The sequence below is a fragment of the Rattus norvegicus genome, chromosome 13 (genome assembly GCF_036323735.1).
Source record: "Rattus norvegicus strain BN/NHsdMcwi chromosome 13, GRCr8, whole genome shotgun sequence".
Lineage (NCBI taxonomy): Eukaryota > Metazoa > Chordata > Mammalia > Rodentia > Muridae > Rattus > Rattus norvegicus.
In genome coordinates, this window is record NC_086031.1 from 93955096 (window position 1) to 93975047 (window position 19952).

Genomic DNA, 19952 nt, shown 5'->3' on the forward strand with positions numbered 1-19952 from the left:
GAATGTTCCAGAGGGCTCAGGTTTGATCGCCAGCACCCACGGGTGGCTCACGGTTGGTCACCCCAAGGAATCTGATGCCCTCTTCTAGCCTCAGCGTACCCTGCACACAGGTGGTACACATACATACATTCAGGTGTGCGCACACATAAAAATTAATTTTTAAAAATGGTATTTAGCCAAGTATAGTGGCCCACACCTTTATTAGAAACATGTGGTCTGCATAGTTCCAGGACGGCCAGAGCTATGTAGTTAGGTCCTGTCTGGGATCAACAACAACCAAAAAAGGCATTCAAATACATGCACATATAGAATAAAGTAATAACATCTGCCTGAAACTATAGTCAGTTTCTTTGTGGTGAGAACATTTAAAATCCATTTCCATCACTGCTAACCATGGTTAGCCTGAGACAGAACACAAACATACTCCTTGTGACTTGTACCACTGACAAAGGATTCCTCACATTTTACCACCTCCCTCAAGCTCCCAGTGCACACCATCTCCCTGCCGGTTATTTTGTAGATATGAGATTATATAATGTTGTAAAAATATAAAATGTAAAATGCTGTTTTTTATCCCCCACTAGGTCTGGCACCGCAGTGCCCCAAGATATCTGCTAGATACCTTAATTCTCAGTCAGCAAAGCCTCTCACCCGCTCTGCTTCATCCTATATCACACTGCCGAAGGCCTCTCTCTGAGCCGTCAGCAATCTCTCTACCTATCTAGTTCCCAAGGCAGGTTTCCATGCCAGAAACACACATCCCAACTCTGCGGCGGCCCAGTGTCTCTAGTCACCACACACTCTCTTACACTTAAATCACTACATACAAGAACACACAACACAATAACCTCTGATCCAATTCATAAGATATAATTGTCCACCTAAACATACAAAGTCCAGTACACATCCATCCCTTAAGAACATTAATAACAACCTGTAAATAAACAGAGTGGAATCTTAACATCAGCCTCCATTTTCTATCTACCATGACTACCTTTTCTGTCCCTCCTGAATCTTCTCTTTCCCTTCCAGTCTCCTCTTCCTTCAAACATTTCTCCTGCCCATCCTTCCTTCTCATCCAATGACAGACCTCATTCTATCCTGTACCTGCCCTCACCTGTACTTTACAAATTAAATGGGGAGAAAGTTCTGGTGAAGTCACCTGAATCCTGAATATGAGACTAGGCAGCCATCCTTGGGGCAGTGAAATTAGCATCAAAATACAGATGACTCCAGGGCAAACCATAACAATATAATATCTGTCTCTCTAGCTTGATTATTCACTCTAAGTTTCTCTGATATCACAAGTTAGAATGCCTTGCTTTTACAGACGGCTTCTATTACGTTGTCCTTTGACACCCTGATTGCTCCCACTCCTCCCTCTTTTGTCACCCTTTAGCCCCTACAGTCCAACCAGTCACTTCCCACACTAATAACTGTTTTGTTCTGTGATGTACTGAGTTTAACCATGGCCTTCTGGGCACCCATGGGTGTGGAGCTATCCACTGGAGTCCAGTGGGCTCATCAGTGAGCCCACAACTGAAGAGTATCTGGCCCCCAATTCCATCGTTAGTCAATAGTTCAGCAGGGAGAGGCAGGGCCCCGTGAGCCCCTCCCCAGGCTGTGATGGACAGCTGGCAGGCCCAGTGCAGGCAGCCACAGCTGTTGTGATCATGGCTGCGATGGCTGCATCATGCCCAGAAGAAAGCACTCCCCTGTCATCTCCCCTCTCTTCAGCCCCCTCTCCCACCATATTCCCTGAGCTTTAGAGGGAGGTGGCACAGAGGTTCCATTTAGGGATGAGCATTCAGTCGTCATGTATCGTCAGCACCTTGACCAGCTGTGATTCTCTGCACCCACAGCTGCTCATTGCAAACAAGCAAAATCCGAGATGGATTATGACTGAGGGTGTCATTTTGCACAAAGGTGCAAATGTGGATATTTAGAAGGCAATTTGGTGCTATGTCAATTTAGTTAAACATTCCTGTTTTTCTTAACGTGGAGATTGGCAAACACGTAAGCCTTTTCTTGGCTTGTGAACAGTGCTGTAATAGAGCACTGGAGTGTGGCCAGCCTTCAGCATACTGACTTCAATTCTTTTGAGCATACACACAGTAATGGGGTTGCTTGATCATAGGATAAAACACTGCTGTGCCCGGTGTTTACTACTTTTGTGGGGTTTTCTCCCTTAGACCTCTCTCCACCCGTTTCTTCCTCCCTTTCACCCCCCTAACATTAGATACCAGAGAGAAAAGGATAGAGGAAAGGAAAGAGATCCCTGAATAAAGTCAGGGGTTGTAAATGGGGCAACGTTACCATTAGACTTCTTCCCGCTGATTAGGGACATCCAGCTGCTTGGGGCAAATTTGATCTTCACCGTCAGGATATCTAATTTCTTGTTTCTTCTTTGCACGCTACTGCTTAACAAACAGTCACCAACAGCAACCAACAGCCAACCATAACCCCACCCCTCCCACCAATGACCAACACCACACCACCTAGCGGGGGCTTTAGCACTTATATACCTTCTGAAAAGTTCCCAGAATTTTAAACACAGAAACTCTCTGCAGCTGGCAAAACATGGTAAATCGTAGTCAGCTGCTGTGAAGCAGCCCATATCCCCGCACCTGGGATTATTAAAGAGACCAAATTTCCAAAATTGTCACAATATACTGCTTACATTAAGTCATAAATTATTGTGAGACTCAAACAAGCGAACAAGTGTTTGGAATTAGGACTAATGTCTGGCACTTGGCAAACATGTTAAGGCTCACTGCTTTGTTACTAGATGTTTCTCCAGCCATAAAAGAGTTCCTTATAGACTCTTAGTGTCTTAGTGTCTGTCAGTCTCTAAGACTCACTGACCATTTGTGGAATCAAAGCCTGCTGCAGAATGGACTTTCTACTTAGTAGGAGTTTGCTAATGACCAGCCCCACACTGAGGAGATCTGCACCACTGCTGCCCGAGCCAGTTGGATGCATCTCAAATAAACATATAGAGAAAACAAATGGGGAATTGGGGATTTAGCTCAGTGGTAGAGCGCTTGCCTAGCAAGCACAAGGCCCTGGGCTCGGTCCTCAGCTCCGAGAAAAAAGAAAAAAAGAAAAAAAGAAAAGAGAAAACAAATGGAAGCTGACCTGTGCGGGTAGATCAGATGCTCAGAGCAAGAGTGCAGAATAAGACATGTGAACTAAGCATTGTCTAGTTCTACTTCTGATAATACATATAAAAACAACTAATCGGGCTTTGTTTAAGGTTTAGAACGGAAGAGCTGGGTGTGTGAGCTCATACCCTCAGTCATAGCACTGGGTATATGGAGAGGAAGGACCACTGAGCGTTCAAGGCAGCCTGGGTTAAGGGTGAGACCCTGGGCTGGGGAGATGGCTCAGTGGTTAAGAGCACCGACGGTTCTTCCCGAGGTCCTGAGTTCAAATCCCAGCAACCACATGGTGGCTCACAACCATCTGTAATGGGATCTTGATGCCCTCTTCTGGTGTGTCTGAAGACTGCTACAGTGTACTCATATATAATAAATAAATAAAATATTTTAAAAAACTGGAAAAAAAAAAGAGTGAGACCTGTCTCAAAAACAAAAAGGGAACAGGCTGGAGAAATGGCTCAGTGGTTAACAGTGTGTTCTGATCTCACAGCGGACCCAAGATCAGTGCCAGCACCCAAGGGGTGGCTGACAACCACCTATAATTTTAGCTCCAGAAAATCCAGCTCCCTCTTCTGGCCTCTAAAGGTACCACACACATGTACAGGCACACGCAATACACATGTACACATAATAAAATGGATCTTTTATAAAGGAAAGCAGAATGGGAAGTCTTTCCCACAAAAGCACTGATAGTAAATGCTTACTGAGCATGTGCTCTGCCAGACAGTCTGCCAGGAGGTTGGTAATGAATCACCATCACAGATCACTCACCAGGAAAGAGGCTTAGCGAGGGGAACGCGTTACCCCACACTGTACAATTTATAAAAGATAGGTTTAGCAGGACAGAATCTTGGGCAGTCAAGTTCTGAACATTCACCAGACATCCTGCATAGCTGTTTACTTTTTTTTAAAAGATTTATTCATTTATTATATATAAGTACACTGTAGCTGTCTTCAGACACACCAGAAGAGGGCATCAGATCTCTTTACAGATGGTTGTGAGCCACCATGTGGTTGCTGGGAATTGAACTCAGGACCTCGGGACCTCTGGAAGAGCAGTCGGGGCTCTTAACCACTGAGCCACCTCTCCAGCCCTGCTGTTTCCTTTTTATAGGATCTTTCCCCCCTTTTCCTTTTTTCTTTTTTCTTTTTCAAGAGAGGGTTTCTTTATGTAGCCCTGACGGTCCTGGAACAATTGCTTCTGCCTCCCAAGTGCTGGGATTAAAGGCCTTAGCCACTACCACCCAGTATTTTTTACAGGAGTTTTAAATTCAGTTAAGCTTAGCCCAGTGCGGTGGTGGCACAGGTTGTGATCCTTGTATTAGGACAAGAGAAGGCAATTCTGTCCCACACAGCAAGTCCTTGTGGGAAAAGAGGCAAGTGTTACATGAGTCTATGAAGTTTCTTGAGTCCGAGGTGTTTGCAGTTTTTAGCTGGCTCATCCTCACCGTCCCCTGGGCAGGAGATACTCTTTCTTCTTCTTCACTATGAAAGCAACATCAGATTTTAACTTCTGTAAACTGGATTCCAACAGGTCCTCCAAATCCTTTAGCATCTGGGACTGCTGGTGCACAAAAGGCCGAAGCATTTGGTCATCTTCCTAAAAAAAGAGAAAGATAGTACTTCTTAGGACTAGAGCAAAAGTACTTTGTACATGTGGATGGGGTGTCCAGTAAACTCATGTGGCTGAGGAACTGCGTCAGACGTTCTCAGCAGTCAGTAGTGACTGGCTGGCTTTCAGGAAGGCTGTGTGAATCTATCCAGAGAGGAGGCGATACAAAGTTTCAGATTGCAATGTTCTATGTTCTTTCAGTACTGTAGGGGCAGAGGCCTGCAAGGATTCCCAGATGAACCGGTTTGCTGATAGATTTCTCCGGGGTGGAAGCAAGTATCCCCGAGAAGGGACATCAGCAAGGGGGGGGGGGATGCAGACAGGTGACAGCATTGAGTTCTAGTTTCCTGTGTTGTTAAGAGTTCTTCCGGTTCGGGGTTGGGGATTTAGCTCAGTGGTAGAGCGCTTGCCTAGGAAGTGCAAAGCCCTGGGTTCAGTCCCCAGCTCCGAAAAAAAAAGGAACCAAAAAAAAAAAAAAAAAAAGTTCTGCCGGTTGGGATCCTTTGCCCAGTGTCCCCACCACCACCACCACCACCACCACACACAATGAGTTTTCCAGGTTTCCTTTTCACATTTAAAAGGTAATCATTTGTATATTCTGAACACCAATACTTGATGTTAATTATGGGCTAGCGGTCGGGAAGTTTTAACTTTAGGACACTTTGGCTTTTACAGTGAGTGATGTTCATCTAGTTAAAATCCATGAGAAATATCCCCAGATTTAGAAACAAAAACAAAAACCCTAAAAGGTTTTATATAAGGAATAGTGAACCTATGGTACTGATTGGCCCGTCAGGCTATGCTTTCTTCGGTGTGCAGAGAGGGGAGGAGGGTGTTCACAGGTGTTCACAGGTGCTCACAGGTGTGCCTGGAGGTGCCTTGGGTGCCACCTTCACTGTCATGAAGCCACTGAATAGACGAGGCTGACTGGCCAGTGAGCTCTAGGGGTCCCCTACCTGTCTCTCCCCAGGACACACTGACTGCCCACTTTGGCTTTTTTTTTTTTCAACGTGGTTCTTGGGGTCACACTCGGGTCCTCACACTTGTGCTGCAGGCAGGCATGTCACCAGCTGAGCCACCTCCCCAACTCCCAGTGCTGTTACTTAGTGTGGCCTAGGGGATGGTTCATCCAGCCAGTATTCCCCTTTTATTGAGAGGTATCCAGACAGAAGGCGGCCCCAAGGGAACTCCCCAGTCCAGTCACTGTGAAGGCACCTTCTTCTTTTTTATTTAAACTGGATTTTTTTTTTTTTTTTGGTTCTTTTTTTCGGAGCTGGGGACCGAACCCAGGGCCTTGCGCTTCCTAGGTAAGCGCTCTACCACTGAGCTAAATCCCCAGCCCCTAAACTGGATTTTTTAAAATTTACATTTCAAACGTTATCCCCTTTCTTGGTTTCTCGTCCATAAATCCCCTATCCTATCCTTCTTCTATGAGGGTGTTCCCCCACCCAACCACCCCTTTCCGACTCTCCACCCTGACATTCCCCTACACTGGGGGGTCCAGCCTTGGCAGGACCAAGGGCTTCTCCTCCCATTGGTGTCCAACAAGGCCATCCTCTGCTACTTATGCAGCTGGAGCCATGGGTCTGTCCATGAGTACTCTTTGGGTGGCAGTTTAGTCCCTGGGAGCTCTGACTGGTTGGTATTGCTGTTCTTATGGGGTTGCAAACCCCTTCAGCTCCTTCAATCCTTTCTCTAGCTCCTCCAATGGGAACCCCATTCTCAGTTCAATGTTTGGCTGCTAGCATTCACCTCTGTATTTGTCAACCTCTGGCAGAGCCTCTCAGGAGATGGATATATCAGGCTCCTGTCAGCATGCACTTCTTGGCATCAGCAATATTGTCTGGGTTTGGTGGCTATACACACACACACACACACACACACACACACACACACACACACAAATATTCACATATATATGTATATATATATATATATATATATATGTATGTATTTATATATGGGCTGGATCTCCAGGTGCTCTTCCACAAGCTGCCAGCCTGGTCTTTATGACCAATTCTTTGTCCTTTCTGAGAAGCTCCACCTTTTAGTGCAAACCTCGGAGAGTGGCTGTTGGCTGTTGTGAGGGTTGGGTCATAAGTGTGAAGGCAATGGTCACGTTGCAATCCTTAGCTCTCTTTCGAATCCTTTGTATTTCCTGCCTCACTGTGCTGCCTGAAACCTGAAATGGCCGGGGTGGATTGGCCAGAATCTGTGGCTTTTCCTTGTTTGGAAAGGAAAGCTGTCAGCTGTCAATCAGTCATGGAAGCCTGAGTCTGTCCAACATTTCCATGGTGAGACCAAAGACTATCCATTTGATTCCTAATTTGCCAAGAGTTTGTTTCATTTTGTTTTTCAAGACAGGGCTTCTCTGTGTAGCCCTAGCTGTCCAAGAACTCACCCTATAGACCAGACTTGCCTCCAACTCAGAGATTCGCCTGCCTCTGCATCCTGAGTGCTGGGATTAAAGGTTTATGCACTACACCCCGCTAAGGACCCACACTTTTAAAGAACTATGAATTTGCTCATCTGGTCACACATCTGTCACTGCGCTATCAAATCCCTAGGTTAAATGGGGTGGGGTTTGGGTGTCTGGGGAGGTTGGTTACTCACGGGAGGTCTGCATTGCCTCAGTCGGAGGAGCTGTCCTCTGGCCACACTCATGCCTCCATAGAACACCTTCAGAGCTCTGGCCAGCTGTGAGTCAGAGCTGGCTCGCTGAGCACACATTTGCTTAGCCTCTCCAGCAGCTGTCACTGTAGCTCCTTCTGGATTATCTGGCTTCTGGGACGGGGTGAAAGTAAAGGTGTTTCCCATCAGCCTCCAAGCGCTTCTGTGATTGTTTATTTGCTTTTTCAAGACAGGATTTCTCTGTGTAGCCATAGCTGTCCTGAAACTCACTCTATACACCAGGCTGGCCTCGAACTTGGAAATTGGCCTGCCTCTGCCTCCTGAGTACTGAGATTATAGGTGTGTGCCACCAGACCTGACTTTGATGATATTTTATATCTCCACTTATCAGCATATTTCTTTGGACGCACTCAAAGATAGTTCAGAGCAAAAGAAAAGAAGTTCTGTTTCGTTGTTGTTGTTTATGGTCTAAGATTTGAACTAACTCATTAAGATCTCCTACGTCCATGGCTGGAGAGATGGGTGGTCAGTAAAGAGCACTGGCTGTTCTTCCAGAGAACCCAGGTTCAATCCCAAGCACCCACATGACAGCTCACAACCGTGTGTGACTCTAGTTCCAGGGGAATCCATACGATGCCTCTTCTGGCCTCATACACTTGGGCACACATACATATACAATAAATAAATAAATATGTTAATTACTTCCTATTCTAGACAAACAGCACATCCTAAACATGGGAGTCAGGAATGAGGCGGAACACTCACGTGGTACCGTCTCTCGCCCTGTGGAGCAGAACCAGCATTCTCTAGTGCAGCCTTGAGATACACGTTCTCTCCTCTGAGGGCCCTGTTAATATCTCTCAGCAGCTCCGTCTCCTGCTCTAACTTGAGCAGCTTCTGATAAAGTTCTGGCACCTGGTTGGACGTGATCTGCAGAGGATGCACCAGCTCAGCCTGTTTTGTCATTACCTTCCAGACCAGTGAGTCACCACGGATGGACTGGGGGGTGGGGGAGGGGTAAGTCCCCTAGGGCACACAGAACATTGAAGGAAGGGTCTCTAAGGGACCATCACCAAGGCTGTTCAGTCCCCCATGAGCTGCCATGCTCGGGACCTCTGGAAGAGCAGTCGGGGCTCTTAACCACTGACTTACATCTTTCACACTGGAAAATGTCTTGGTGTCTACCATGATGTAGCCTTCCCCTGTGAACAGGACATCCGGCTGAGAGACACCCAAGTGAGCACAGCCTTCTGCAACGTGGGAGAGAGACCAACAAGGAAAGGAGTCTCAGCTGCCCAACTCCCAGTAGGCTGAGAAGAACCAGGTGGAAGCCAGAGGCCTGCAGAAGATGGCTCTTACCCGCTGCTCCACAGACCTACCCGCCCCCCTCCTCTCCCTCTGCCGCCTTAGATCTGGCTGAAGAGTACACAGCAGGACAGAATGAGTAAACCTGGTACCTTGGAGGCCCCACAAATCCACAACGAGGGCATTCGTCAGTAAGTAGTTCAGAAACTCTCGAGACACACCCAAGGCTGCAAAGTGGACGGACTCTTCAACTCTGGGATTCACACTTTGCCACACAGGTTTGGTATACAAAGTATTCGGAAGATCATAAACTTTGTACCTGAGGCAAGACCATAAAACAGAACTGAAAACCAGAAGGGACAAATCTGTGAAGAAGATGATCAGACGAGCCTCAGAGCTACAGCCCAGTGCGGTTAGGGAAGAAGTTGCCCTGTGATTGGTTCTTGTGACTTCTGACTCCAACACTTGTTATCCAGCATGGCCATCACTACCGTAAAGCTCATATAACAAGGAAGAAAAGTTTTAATCCATGCTTAGACTCTATTTGGATGCTCTAAAATGCTAAGTTTCACCAAACGGTGGCCGCACATGTCTTTAAACCCAGCACTCAGGAGGCAGAGGCAGGTGGATCTCTTCTGAGTTTGAGGCTAGCCTGGTCTACAGAGCAAGTTCCAGGACAGCCAGGGCAATACAAAGAAACCCTATCAAAAATAAATAAATACATACATACATACATACATACATACAACATACATACATACAACATACATACAACATACATACATACATACATACATACATACATACATACATACATACATAAAATGCCACATTTCCTTGGGAGGTCTTTAAGTTTTGTTTTTTTTTTTAACTTTTTAAAGCATCTCTTTATCTTTCGATGTTCTTTGAATCTAATGAACTTAGCCCTACCTAGTTTATCTGCACTATCACAATACATTTTACTTAGATAATACACTCTCAATGGGTACTTTTTGTGACTATTAAAATGTCTAACACTATACAAGGCACAGTAGTCATCCTAATAACCTGGAGGGTCCTGTGGTTTCTCTACTTGATGGAAAAAGTAGTGATTTTGCAGTTGAGCAAACAGAAACATTTAGAACTTTATGATACGCTCATTAAAAAACCAAACAAACCAAGCTCCGCCCCCACGAGGAGCCACATCGGTGTTATGTGCAGGTTATGTACATAGGTGTTGTGTGCAGGTTATGTACACAGGTGGTGTGTGCAGGTTATGTACATAGGTGTTGTGTGCAGGTTATGTACACAGGTGGTGTGTGCAGGTTATGTACATAGGTGGTGTGTGCAGGTTATGTACATAGGTGTTGTGTGCAGGTTATGTACACAGGTGTTGTGTGCAGGTTATGTACACAGGTGGTGTGTGCAGGTTATGTACATAGGTGGGGTGTGCAGGTTATGTACATAGGTGGGGTGTGCAGGTTATGTACATAGGTGGGGTGTGCAGGTTATGTACATAGGTGGTGTGTGCAGGTTATGTACATCGGTGGTGTGTGCAGGTTATGTAAAGTGCAGAGCCCGCACCCCAGCTGAATGCCCCGGGTTGCATCTTCTTTTAGCCATTTGACACCAAGGCACTGGACGATGTGAATCTGGAAGTCAATCCTCTTGCCCAGTAGCTCCAAAGGGTCAATAACCGTGTCTTCCTCACCGTGTGCCCTGCAGACAAGAGCTCAGGGTCAGTCTCCCGGTTAGGCTGGGCCCAGGCTCGCTAGCACTCAAACGTCACAGGAATGGAAGCATCCCAAGGAGATAGATGATTGCCCTGAAGGAGGAGTGGGCGGTAATATCCACTGTAGAATCCAGTCACGGAACAGCCGGTTCTGCATTGAGCTTCTGGGGAAGGTATCATCTGCAAGGGCTCACAGTCCGGAGAAGAGTACAGACATCTTCATGCTGTGAATGTGTGGGGTAAAGGCTGGGGGTTGGTCCCATGGTGGATGAGGAAAGGCCAGCTGCCCTCTCATGCTGCGGCCTAAGTTGTCATCTTTCTCGATGAGTTATTCATAGTCTGGAGTCAACATCAGCCCTGTAGCCTCAGAAACTGATGTGGGCAGCTTTCTAACTGGAGACCTCTCTCCTATCAGCCATGCTCATAAAGTCTGAAACTTACACACAAGAATAGTGTTCACTTCCAATGCGATGTGGCTATTGGGTAACCTAGACAGCCAAGGTAGCCAAGGGACCAGACAATGGCCTGAAGTCCCTATAGACATGGAGTTTTTGGTCAGCTTGGCCCTTTACACCCAGAACTTGGAGGCTACCCTCATCCTTTCTGAAGCCGGTTTCTTTTTTATCAAGACAAGAAAGGGTACACTGGGGCTGGAGAGATGGCTCAGTGGTTATGAGGTTCTGAGTTCAAATCCCAGCAACCACATGGTGGCTTACAACCATCTGTAATGGGATCTGATGCCCTCTTCTGGTGTGTCTGAAGACAACTACAGTGTACTCACATACATAACAAATAAATAAGTCTTTACAAAAAAAAAAAAAGGAAAAAGAAAAAGAAAGGGTACACTGGATGTTTGTACCAGGACCTGCCAATCTCTGTGCTTAGGATTGCTAAAACACTTTTCCTTGTATACAAACATCCTATGGCCTAAAACAAGAATAAATAAACCTGGAGTTCAGAGACACGAGTCTAGACACCTAACCCTAACCTCAAGCCAAAGAGCAAAGTTCAAGCCTCTGCAACGAGTGGGGGTGGGTGAGCAGAAGCTGACTTTGTGCTTCTGCCTCTCATGCCTGCCTCTGATGTGTGCCGCATCCTGTGGACTCGGTGCCAGACCTCCAGGGTGCCAGGAGCAGGCAGTGGGTAACCATGACTACAGCAGCCTAGACTCCTTTCCCAGCCATCCCCTCGTGGTCCCAACCCCAGGCTTTGGGTCCTCGTCTAGAGTTCCCCACTCCGTCTGCAGCTTTGTGGAATGTCCTTCGCGCTGCTCCAAATGTTGGGCATTTGACAAGCATCAGACTCAGCAGGGCCAAATCATGAACAAGCTCGTTCACTTGTCTCACCAGTAACCACTTCAGGGACCAAGGTGACCTCCCTCCCCTCAGGAGAACTTTCTGGGAAGGGGTGGAGACTCACCATCCCTCTGGGGAGCAGGGGGTTATTTGAATGTGCAGCACTGCCTCCTCCAGCCCTTCGCAGTTGAGGAATTCCACCTGCTCCTCCAGCATCATGCGGTGAGCCAGGGACTGCAGCCAGACATGTGCTGAGCCCAAGTGAAGGACCTCCACAGGGTCCCAGAAAGGGTCATCTTCCTGAGCCACGTGGCTGTCTCTGCTCTCTAGGAAACGCTGGTAAAGTTCCTCCATGAGGAATTTTCTGTTGATGAACTTGGCTTTTGACCAAATCCATACCTGAGAATGCAAAGGGAGGTCATCCAGTGTCTACGTTACTTTTTCATTTCTGTGAAGAGACATCATGACCAAGGCAACTTATGAAAGAACATACTTCCTTGGGGGTTTGCATACAATTTCAGAAAGTTAGTCCATGATTATCATTAAGGGGAGAATGGCAGCAGGTAGGCAGGCATGGCTATGGAGCAATAGCTGGGAGCTTTACATCCTGATCCACAAGGTGGTGGCAGAGACAGACAGACAGACAGACAGACAGACAGACAGACAGACAGACACTGGGCCTGGCATGAACTCAAACCCCACTCCCGGTGACACATCCCCTCCAACAAGAACATGCCTAATCCTTCCCAAACAATTCCACCAGCTGGGATCTAAACATTCAAATATATGAGCCAATGGGGACCACTATTCAAACTACCACACCTGTGTGTTGTTTCATTTGCTGCTTAAACAATCCATCTCTTGTTTTTACCCGTCTGCTTCTCTTAATGGGTGGAATTTTAGGAAGATTGAGAGGAGGACACAAATTCCATTTTAGGACCAGGCCTGATGTCAAAAGAAAAGCCATTCATTCCAGGAACTGACCATAAACCCTCCCTAAGTCACCAGTCCCGTGAACCAGGCCGTAAGTCACCAGCTCCAGAAACAGACCATAAATTCCAGGAGCAAGGCCATAAAATGCCCCATCCAAAGACCAGCCTGGAGAGAACCACAGGACGGGGAAATATCTTATTTCAGGATGGGCCATCTGTGCTGGGCAGCCCTATACGTATTGGGTGTCTCATCCTGTGGTTAAACGTTCACGACACAGCAATGCAGTGCACTGGCCACCTGGACACAAGTCAGTCAGAAGTCAACCCGTGAAACATCCCCAGCATCCACCAATGGAGTTCTAGATTACCTAACCCTAACCAAAATCCCCCTAGTCTCCTATAAAAAGGCCTGCGGGCTTTTGTCTGTCCTGTCACTTGTTGCCGTTTTTGTAAGTGGCCAACCCCTGCATGAAGGCGTCTTGCTTCAAGAAATAAAAACACCCTTGCCAATTACATCTGTGAGTGGTGGTCTCTGTGCAGCTCTTTCAGACTTAAAAAAATCACATACTATGTTCATCAAACTCAGTTGTTTTTTTCCTAAAATTTATTTACTTTATGTATGTGAGTACACTGTAGCTGACTTCAGACACACCAGAAGAGGGCATCAGATCCCATTACAGACGGTTGTGAGCCACCATGTGGTTGCCGGGAATTGAACTCAGGACCTCCGGAAGAGCAGTCAGTGCTCCTAACCACTGAGCCATCTCTCCAGCCTTTCAAACAGCCTTCTGAGGCCCTTTAAGAACACCAAGTAGTGTGCTGGAAGTACAGCCAGACAGATAATGTGTGGCTGATTAAAGATAAAGCCAAGGCGAGAGCCAAGGCGTGTTGGTGGGGTCAGGGAGCTGGAAAAAGCAGGGAAATAGATTTAACCACTGCTTTTCCTTGGAACGAAATGGCTTAGCAAGCAAGACCTGTGAGGCCTACAGAGAGCTAGGGTCATAACCTTGGGTCAGTTAGTGAGCAACAGAGTTTGCTATAGACAAATGGACAATAAATACAGGACAATTGGTCTCCAGAACAGCAAGGAGTGGCCCCAAAGCAGGTGCACAGCCTCGGGATTTCTTGCCTTCCACCTTCCTTGCAGCTAAGCCCAGGTACTTTTACCTGTTTTTCAGAAGCCCACAGAGGGGTTCCATTCTTGTTCAGGAGTTCACCCTCACCCACCCACCCTCCAGTGAGCAATGAGTCCAAGACAGGAATTGCTGCCTCTCACTGGGCAAAAGCAGGGCCTCTGAGAACACTGGTTATGGAGAGAACCTTCAGCTGCAATAGAAGGGGATTCGGCCGGAAGTTTCCTTGACTGAAAGTCCGCCATCAGAAGTGATATCAAGTAAACCTAACGACTCTTCCTGGCAGCTAGAGTAAAATCAAAAGCCAACGGAGGAGGTGTTGTCCCAATGAATGATACCTTCAACGGGGCAGTGGCAGGATAAACACAGATTGTCCTGTCTCTTTTGGCCTCCAGGCATAGGGAAGAACACCATATAGAGACATGTTTTTGTCTCATGTACCCAGAGACATGGGCACAGACCTTTTTTTTTTTTTTTTGAGATGTTTTCTCTGTGTTCCTGGACATCCTGGACCTCACTTATGTAGACCAGGCTAGCCCCAAATTCAGAGATCTGCCTGCCTCTGTCTCTGCCTCTGCCTCCTGAGTGCTGGGACTAAAGGTGTCTGTCACCACCACCCACTTCCCTTGGCTTAATACTAGCTAAGTCTTGTGAATCATGTTCAATGTGAGGAGAGGGTCTTCAGTGGGCGTTTGTAATAGTTAACATTGATTATCAACTGGACAAGATCTAGAATCACCTGGGAGACAAGTCTCTGACCCTGCCTGTGAGTATCTAGGTTGATTGTTGTGGAGAGACACACCCTGAATAGCAGCAGCAACACCATTCCATGGGCTGAGTTCCTGTACTGCAGCTGAACAGAGAGAAGTATTCATCTCATCTACTTCCTGATGTAGGTGCAGAACAACCAGCTGACCAAAGCCCCTGTCATGTGACTTCTCTCCACGATAGACTCCACTCTCAAACTGTGAGCAAAACTAAACCTTTCTCCGAGTTGCTTTTGCACTTTCAGAGAAGCATTGGTAGCTAACACAGTGTGTACCCTCTGGTTTAGGGTCCACTTGACAGATTATCAGAGAGGAGAGAAGTTCAACTGAAGAAATGCCTTTATAAGAGCAGGTTGTGGGCAAGTCTGAAGAGCATTTTCCTAATTAATGTTGATGTAGGAGGACTGAGCCATGGTTTGGTACCACCATGGACTGGTGGTCCTGGGTTCTCTAAGAGAGCAGGCTGAGCAGGCCATAAGGAGGAGAGAGCCAGTAAGCTGTTCCTGGTTCCCTGTTCATATCCTGCTTGGGTTCCTGCCCTCACTGCTTTCAACGGTAAACAGTTATGTAGGAGTGGGAGTGAAATAAAACCTTTCCTCATCCAGTCGCCTTTGGCCATGGGATATCATCAGAGCAACAGTAACCCTGACTAAGACACAATGTCACTAGATCCCAGGAACTGGCACCATGAGAGAAAGAAGGAAACACCACAAAGGGTTCCCAGACTCGACCCTACTCAGAGAACATCTGGTTTCTTGTCCAGGTCTCCTGGATGCAACTGGCAAAAGTCCCCTGAATACCTTGGAAGCCTTCTGAGAAGGCTCATGTCTGTCCACTGGTGGGGGCGGGCGCGTCTTACCTCATGAGTCCCTTGTTTGGTCACCTTCACCATGACCTCTTTCTGGAGGTCACAGCCCCTGGAATCTGACGATGCTAAATTCTTCACCTTCAGTTCCATTTTAAGCCCCTGGTAAAGAAACATTTCACTAAACTCTGTACTTCAGATTCCCTTTTCAGCTGCTTCTCCATCCTTCCCAGCCTCAGGCTTCATGATAGAACACAGGCCAGATAGTCTTGTTCCTCAGAGTTCCTGCCAAGCTCAATGGCAGAGCACCAGAATTTCTCAATGCTATCCTCAAAATATTATCTGTACTTCCTAAGTCAGTTAATTCCTTCTCAAGGCTCCTGCTGACTGGCATCCTGTGTCCCCTGAGCTAACCCAGTCCCCTCTGTGGCATATGAGCCACTGAGGTGCTGGAGAGATGTTTGGGGGACATCAGGGGCAGCCAATTATAGCCAGAAAGTGGTCATCAGATGCTAGTGGCTCTGATAAGTAAGGCAGGTGCTCGGTCTGGCGGGAAAGGCCTGAGGGTTAGCCTAGTTCCATCGCTAGCTCTCCATGCAGTCCTGGGAAAGCCTCGGCCTTCCCTAGACCTGGAGGGTCTTTTAGGACCTGTCTTTACACCGTTGTCGGGGTGTAAAAGGTTACCTTCTTCAACTCCTCACTCATCTGATTTGCTTCCACAACTAGCGGCATGAGTTTGATGTAGTCCTGGAACACAGCTAAGATGCTGGGGTCGGCTTGGTCATCTCCAGGGCTCGCCGTACCTGGTGAGAGTCAGGGAGGAAGTGAGTCCGTCACTTGTTCTGTACTTTTCAGCCATTGATAAACTCACACACTCAGCTGTTTGTTTACTTGGTGTGATTTTTGTTGTTGCTGGGTTTTTTTTTGTTTGTTTGTTTGTTTGTTTGTTTTTGTTTTTTGGGGGGTTTTTTTGGTTTTGGGTTTTTGGTTTTTCAAGAGAGGGCTTCTCTGTGTAGCCCTGTCTGTCCTGGAACTCGACATGTAGGCCAAGCTGGCCGTGAACTCACAGAGATCCTCCTGCCTCTGTGCCGTCATTGCCCAGCTTCTACCGTTCATTTATACAGCTGCTTGTCACGGCCTTGAAATCTTGGCTATTCTCGCTCTTGATCTCAAGGCCCTTAAGCTAGTGCAGTTCTGGACTGTCCAAGAAGAAGGGGTAGAGGAAATAGAGGCCAGTGGGCCCTTGGGTTTTGTGCAGAATCCTCCAAGGCTCAGTAAGCAACCTGTTCTTAAGTTCAGTTGTGTCTGGGCGCCGTGGAGGAATGGTTATATCCGGCCCTAATTCCTGATTCGGATGAGCACTGCCTTGTGTCAGGACCTGTCTGCTCTTTAGAGGCTCCCTGCCTGTGGGTCACATGGTACCAGTGCCTCAGACTTCCCAGCAGACTGCCTTGGGAACCCACCATCACTGCTGGGACACGAGTGCATCAGCCCAGAGCCTGGGGTTCGATGACCTTCTCGTCACCACTGTTTTTATTCTGGGAAGGCATTCTATACAGTCAGTTATAAAGAGCGAAACAAAAAGGTAGGTTATCTTGCTTATGATTGTGTGTGTGTGTGTGTCTGTGTGTGTGTGTACTGGTGAGCATGCAGAGCACAAAGGAAGGTGTCAAGTGTCCTCCTCCACCTCTGTCTTTCTTATTCCCTTGAGACAGCACCTTTCCATAAACCTAGACAAGTAGCCATTAAGCCCCAGCAACCTCCTTGTCTCTGTCCCATGGGTGGATGATGGTATAAATCCACGTCCTCGTGGCTGTGAAGCCTTCTTAAGCACGTAGCTGTCTTGCTAACCCCGGTCTTAGATGTATATCAAGGACTCCAGTGGAACATGGACATGGCGCCACACATCTGTAATCCCGATCCTACAGCCTGAGACAGGTTAACAGACTGATACCAGCTTGGTCTACATGGTGAGTTTGGGGCTAGCTTTAGCTACTCCATGAGGTCTGAAAATCTAAAGCCAGGCTAGGTATGGCGGCTCATACCTGTAACCTCAGTGCCCCAGTGCTCCCCACCTGAGTGCAGGTGCCTCCCCCTCAGAAGCCAGCATATCACGCAGACCTCAGTAGGGTCCAGCCAATCCTGTGCACATAACTCAGTGCTGGGGAGGAGCGATGGGGAGGTGTTAAGGGGCCTCCACCTGTGGAGTGAGCAGCACTGAGCAAGATCTTGGACAGCATCCAAGGGGGATGGGCAGAGGGTGGAGCCTCTGAATCCACTCACCTATGAGAAATCCTAGATAGCATGGGGGTAGAGGGTGGGCTGAGGGGCAAGGGAATAACTTCCACTCAGAAACCTAGAGCGGCAACTTCCTCCAGACCAAGGCCTGGACATTGCCCATCACCATCTCTCCAGCCCAGAACAGGCTCTCAGTGCATGCTGTCCCCCTGTTGGCTGAAGGCCTTTATCTAACCCACTGATCTCATCTGAGTATTCTTGCTTCCACTCGCTGTATGAAACAGTCCCGCACACCCACACAATGGTTTGTAACTCGGACTACAGTCACCCTCATCCCTAAGGGCAGGTTTAGTGAGTTAAGCACACCTTTGATGTGTATCCAATGAAGACCATATTTGGTGGCTGTACGTGTAGCTCAGTGGTAGAGCGCTTGCCTAGCATGCAAGACGACAAAGTCTTGGGTTTTATCCTCAGCATTGTGCAGAGAGAGAGGGAGAGAGAGAGAGAGAGAGAGAGAGAGAGAGAGAGAGAGAGAGAGAGAGACCGCTCGTTCACGTTTTAACTTTCTGCATACTGTGCTCTGACACCATGAAAGCGGTTGATTTATGTTTGCACAGGAAGATGGCGGAAGGCAGATCCAGAAGCACTCACCAAGCATGTCCACACTCACTCCCTCGGCAGCTGCCCTCTCCATCTGGAAAAAGTCATAGTCGAATCTGCCCAGGTCCTCAGCACCTCGCTCTGAGGGAAACCCAATGTAGAGGAAGGCACTGTTGGATCCCAAGATGATGCGGTCCTGGGAGGAAGAACTTAGGGAGCAAAGGCCTGGCCTGCTCCAGGGTCCAGGCTTCTACTCAAGCCTCAGAGATCTGAGAACTCTCTTCCCTCCATGGCCACCTAGGCTCAGCCCTTTTCGAGGAGAGGAACCACCATGGTCAGAACCTCAGAAGAAAAGCACAGGGGTTCTGTGGCGTGTATCCGCGTCTGATTCAGATTAGGAGTTCAGCAGTCCTCAGAGAGGGCAGAGGACTTAAGAGCAGATGTGTGGGGGCTTTTTGGTGAGGTAGACCACACTGCTGCTGGTCCACGAAAGGGAAGCTTTGGGATGGGGCGTGTGCTGGACGGTGAAGCTAGGGAGGGCACACCCAGTGTTTCTAAGAGGGGAGTGGCTGAGCCTCCTGCCTGTCTTAGAGGCTGTGGTTTCTGTTTGTAGTAATCGGTGACAGGAGAGGGCCTCAGGGCAGCCACTGTGGTGGGAGAGACTCCATGGCAGGTGGGAAAATGAGGGACAAAGAGGGACCGTTGGAAGTAGATGTTCGGTTTCTGCCAAGAACAGGTTCTCTTAAGCCTCAGATGCTATAACATGAGAGCACTGAGCAGGATCTTGGACAGCATCCATTTCCATCTTCCTTCAGTTATGGGAGATGTTCAAAGAACTGAAATAATGTTCCCGAGACCCAGTGGGTAGGAACAGGTCTCTCACCTCAGCCATTGCAGTCTGGCAGAGGTGGGAAGCTCCAGGCCAGGGCCAGCCCCTCTCACTGTGACAGGGGACGTTTCACAAAGAGAGCCACCCCCGCCATCCCGAGCACCTTCTTGAGGGTATCACTGAGGCACTGCCGTGGCTGGGCAAGGAACCTACCAAATGCTGCAGCTTTGTCCTGCTGCTGACAGGTACCCCATTGACAATGACTTTGCCCGTGATGTGTGGAGCGACCGTCACTTTACCATCCATGTTCGTGAAGGAAGCATGCTTATCTGAAATGCTAAGACAGGAGTTGGTTGCAGTCACCCTATGGCTGGTTGGGTTTCACAAAGAGATCCACAGCTATGATCAACGGGGAAGCTCCTGCCACCCCTCACCCCCCAACACCACACAGTGCTATGGAAGCTGCAGGGACCTGGAAGGCAGCGTGGATGCTATTCTAGCCACAGAATGAACCCCAGCTGAGGGCCTGCAGCTGCCAGGAACCTCCAGACATAACGACCAAAAGACAAAGCTATCAATGGAGAAATGAATGCATGTTTCAATAGCCAAAATATGGAATAAACCCCTGTGTCTGTCCATCAACCTGATATAATAAACGTGGTATTTGTGTACACCAGGGGAAACTGTTTGGCCAGAGAGATTCTCCTGAGGTCAACAACGTGGGTACAACTGGAAGCCATTATGAAATCAACCAGGTCCGGGTCCAGAAAGACAAAATCCTCCGTTTTCACCCATACGTGGAGGACATAACACTCATCTCAAAGGAGTAAAGAGGAGTTGTTACTGTAGCCAGAGAGGACGTGGGCAAATGGTTAGTGGACACAGGGTAGAGCTGAAAGGCAGAGCACTCCTGGTGTCCTATAGTGTAGGATT

At 47.9% G+C, this 19952-nt stretch overlaps 1 protein-coding gene across 1 annotated transcript in view; it reads right to left on the reverse strand.

Moving 5' to 3' along the window:
* Positions 1-4396: 4396 nt before the first annotated feature.
* Kif28p (kinesin family member 28, pseudogene) overlaps positions 4397-19952 on the reverse strand; it is a 54764-nt gene continuing 39208 nt past the window's right edge. Inside the window, exons 13-23 of the mRNA NM_001270385.2 lie at positions 19233-19356; positions 18242-18386; positions 16037-16155; positions 15407-15514; positions 11840-12114; positions 10273-10407; positions 8862-9028; positions 8557-8654; positions 8170-8334; positions 7387-7557; positions 4397-4761 (exon numbers count right to left, since the gene is read on the reverse strand). Of these exons, the coding sequence (NP_001257314.1) occupies positions 4606-4761; positions 7387-7557; positions 8170-8334; positions 8557-8654; positions 8862-9028; positions 10273-10407; positions 11840-12114; positions 15407-15514; positions 16037-16155; positions 18242-18386; positions 19233-19356 (1663 nt within the window). The 3' untranslated portion in view covers positions 4397-4605. The remainder of the gene's footprint in view (positions 4762-7386; positions 7558-8169; positions 8335-8556; positions 8655-8861; positions 9029-10272; positions 10408-11839; positions 12115-15406; positions 15515-16036; positions 16156-18241; positions 18387-19232; positions 19357-19952) is intronic.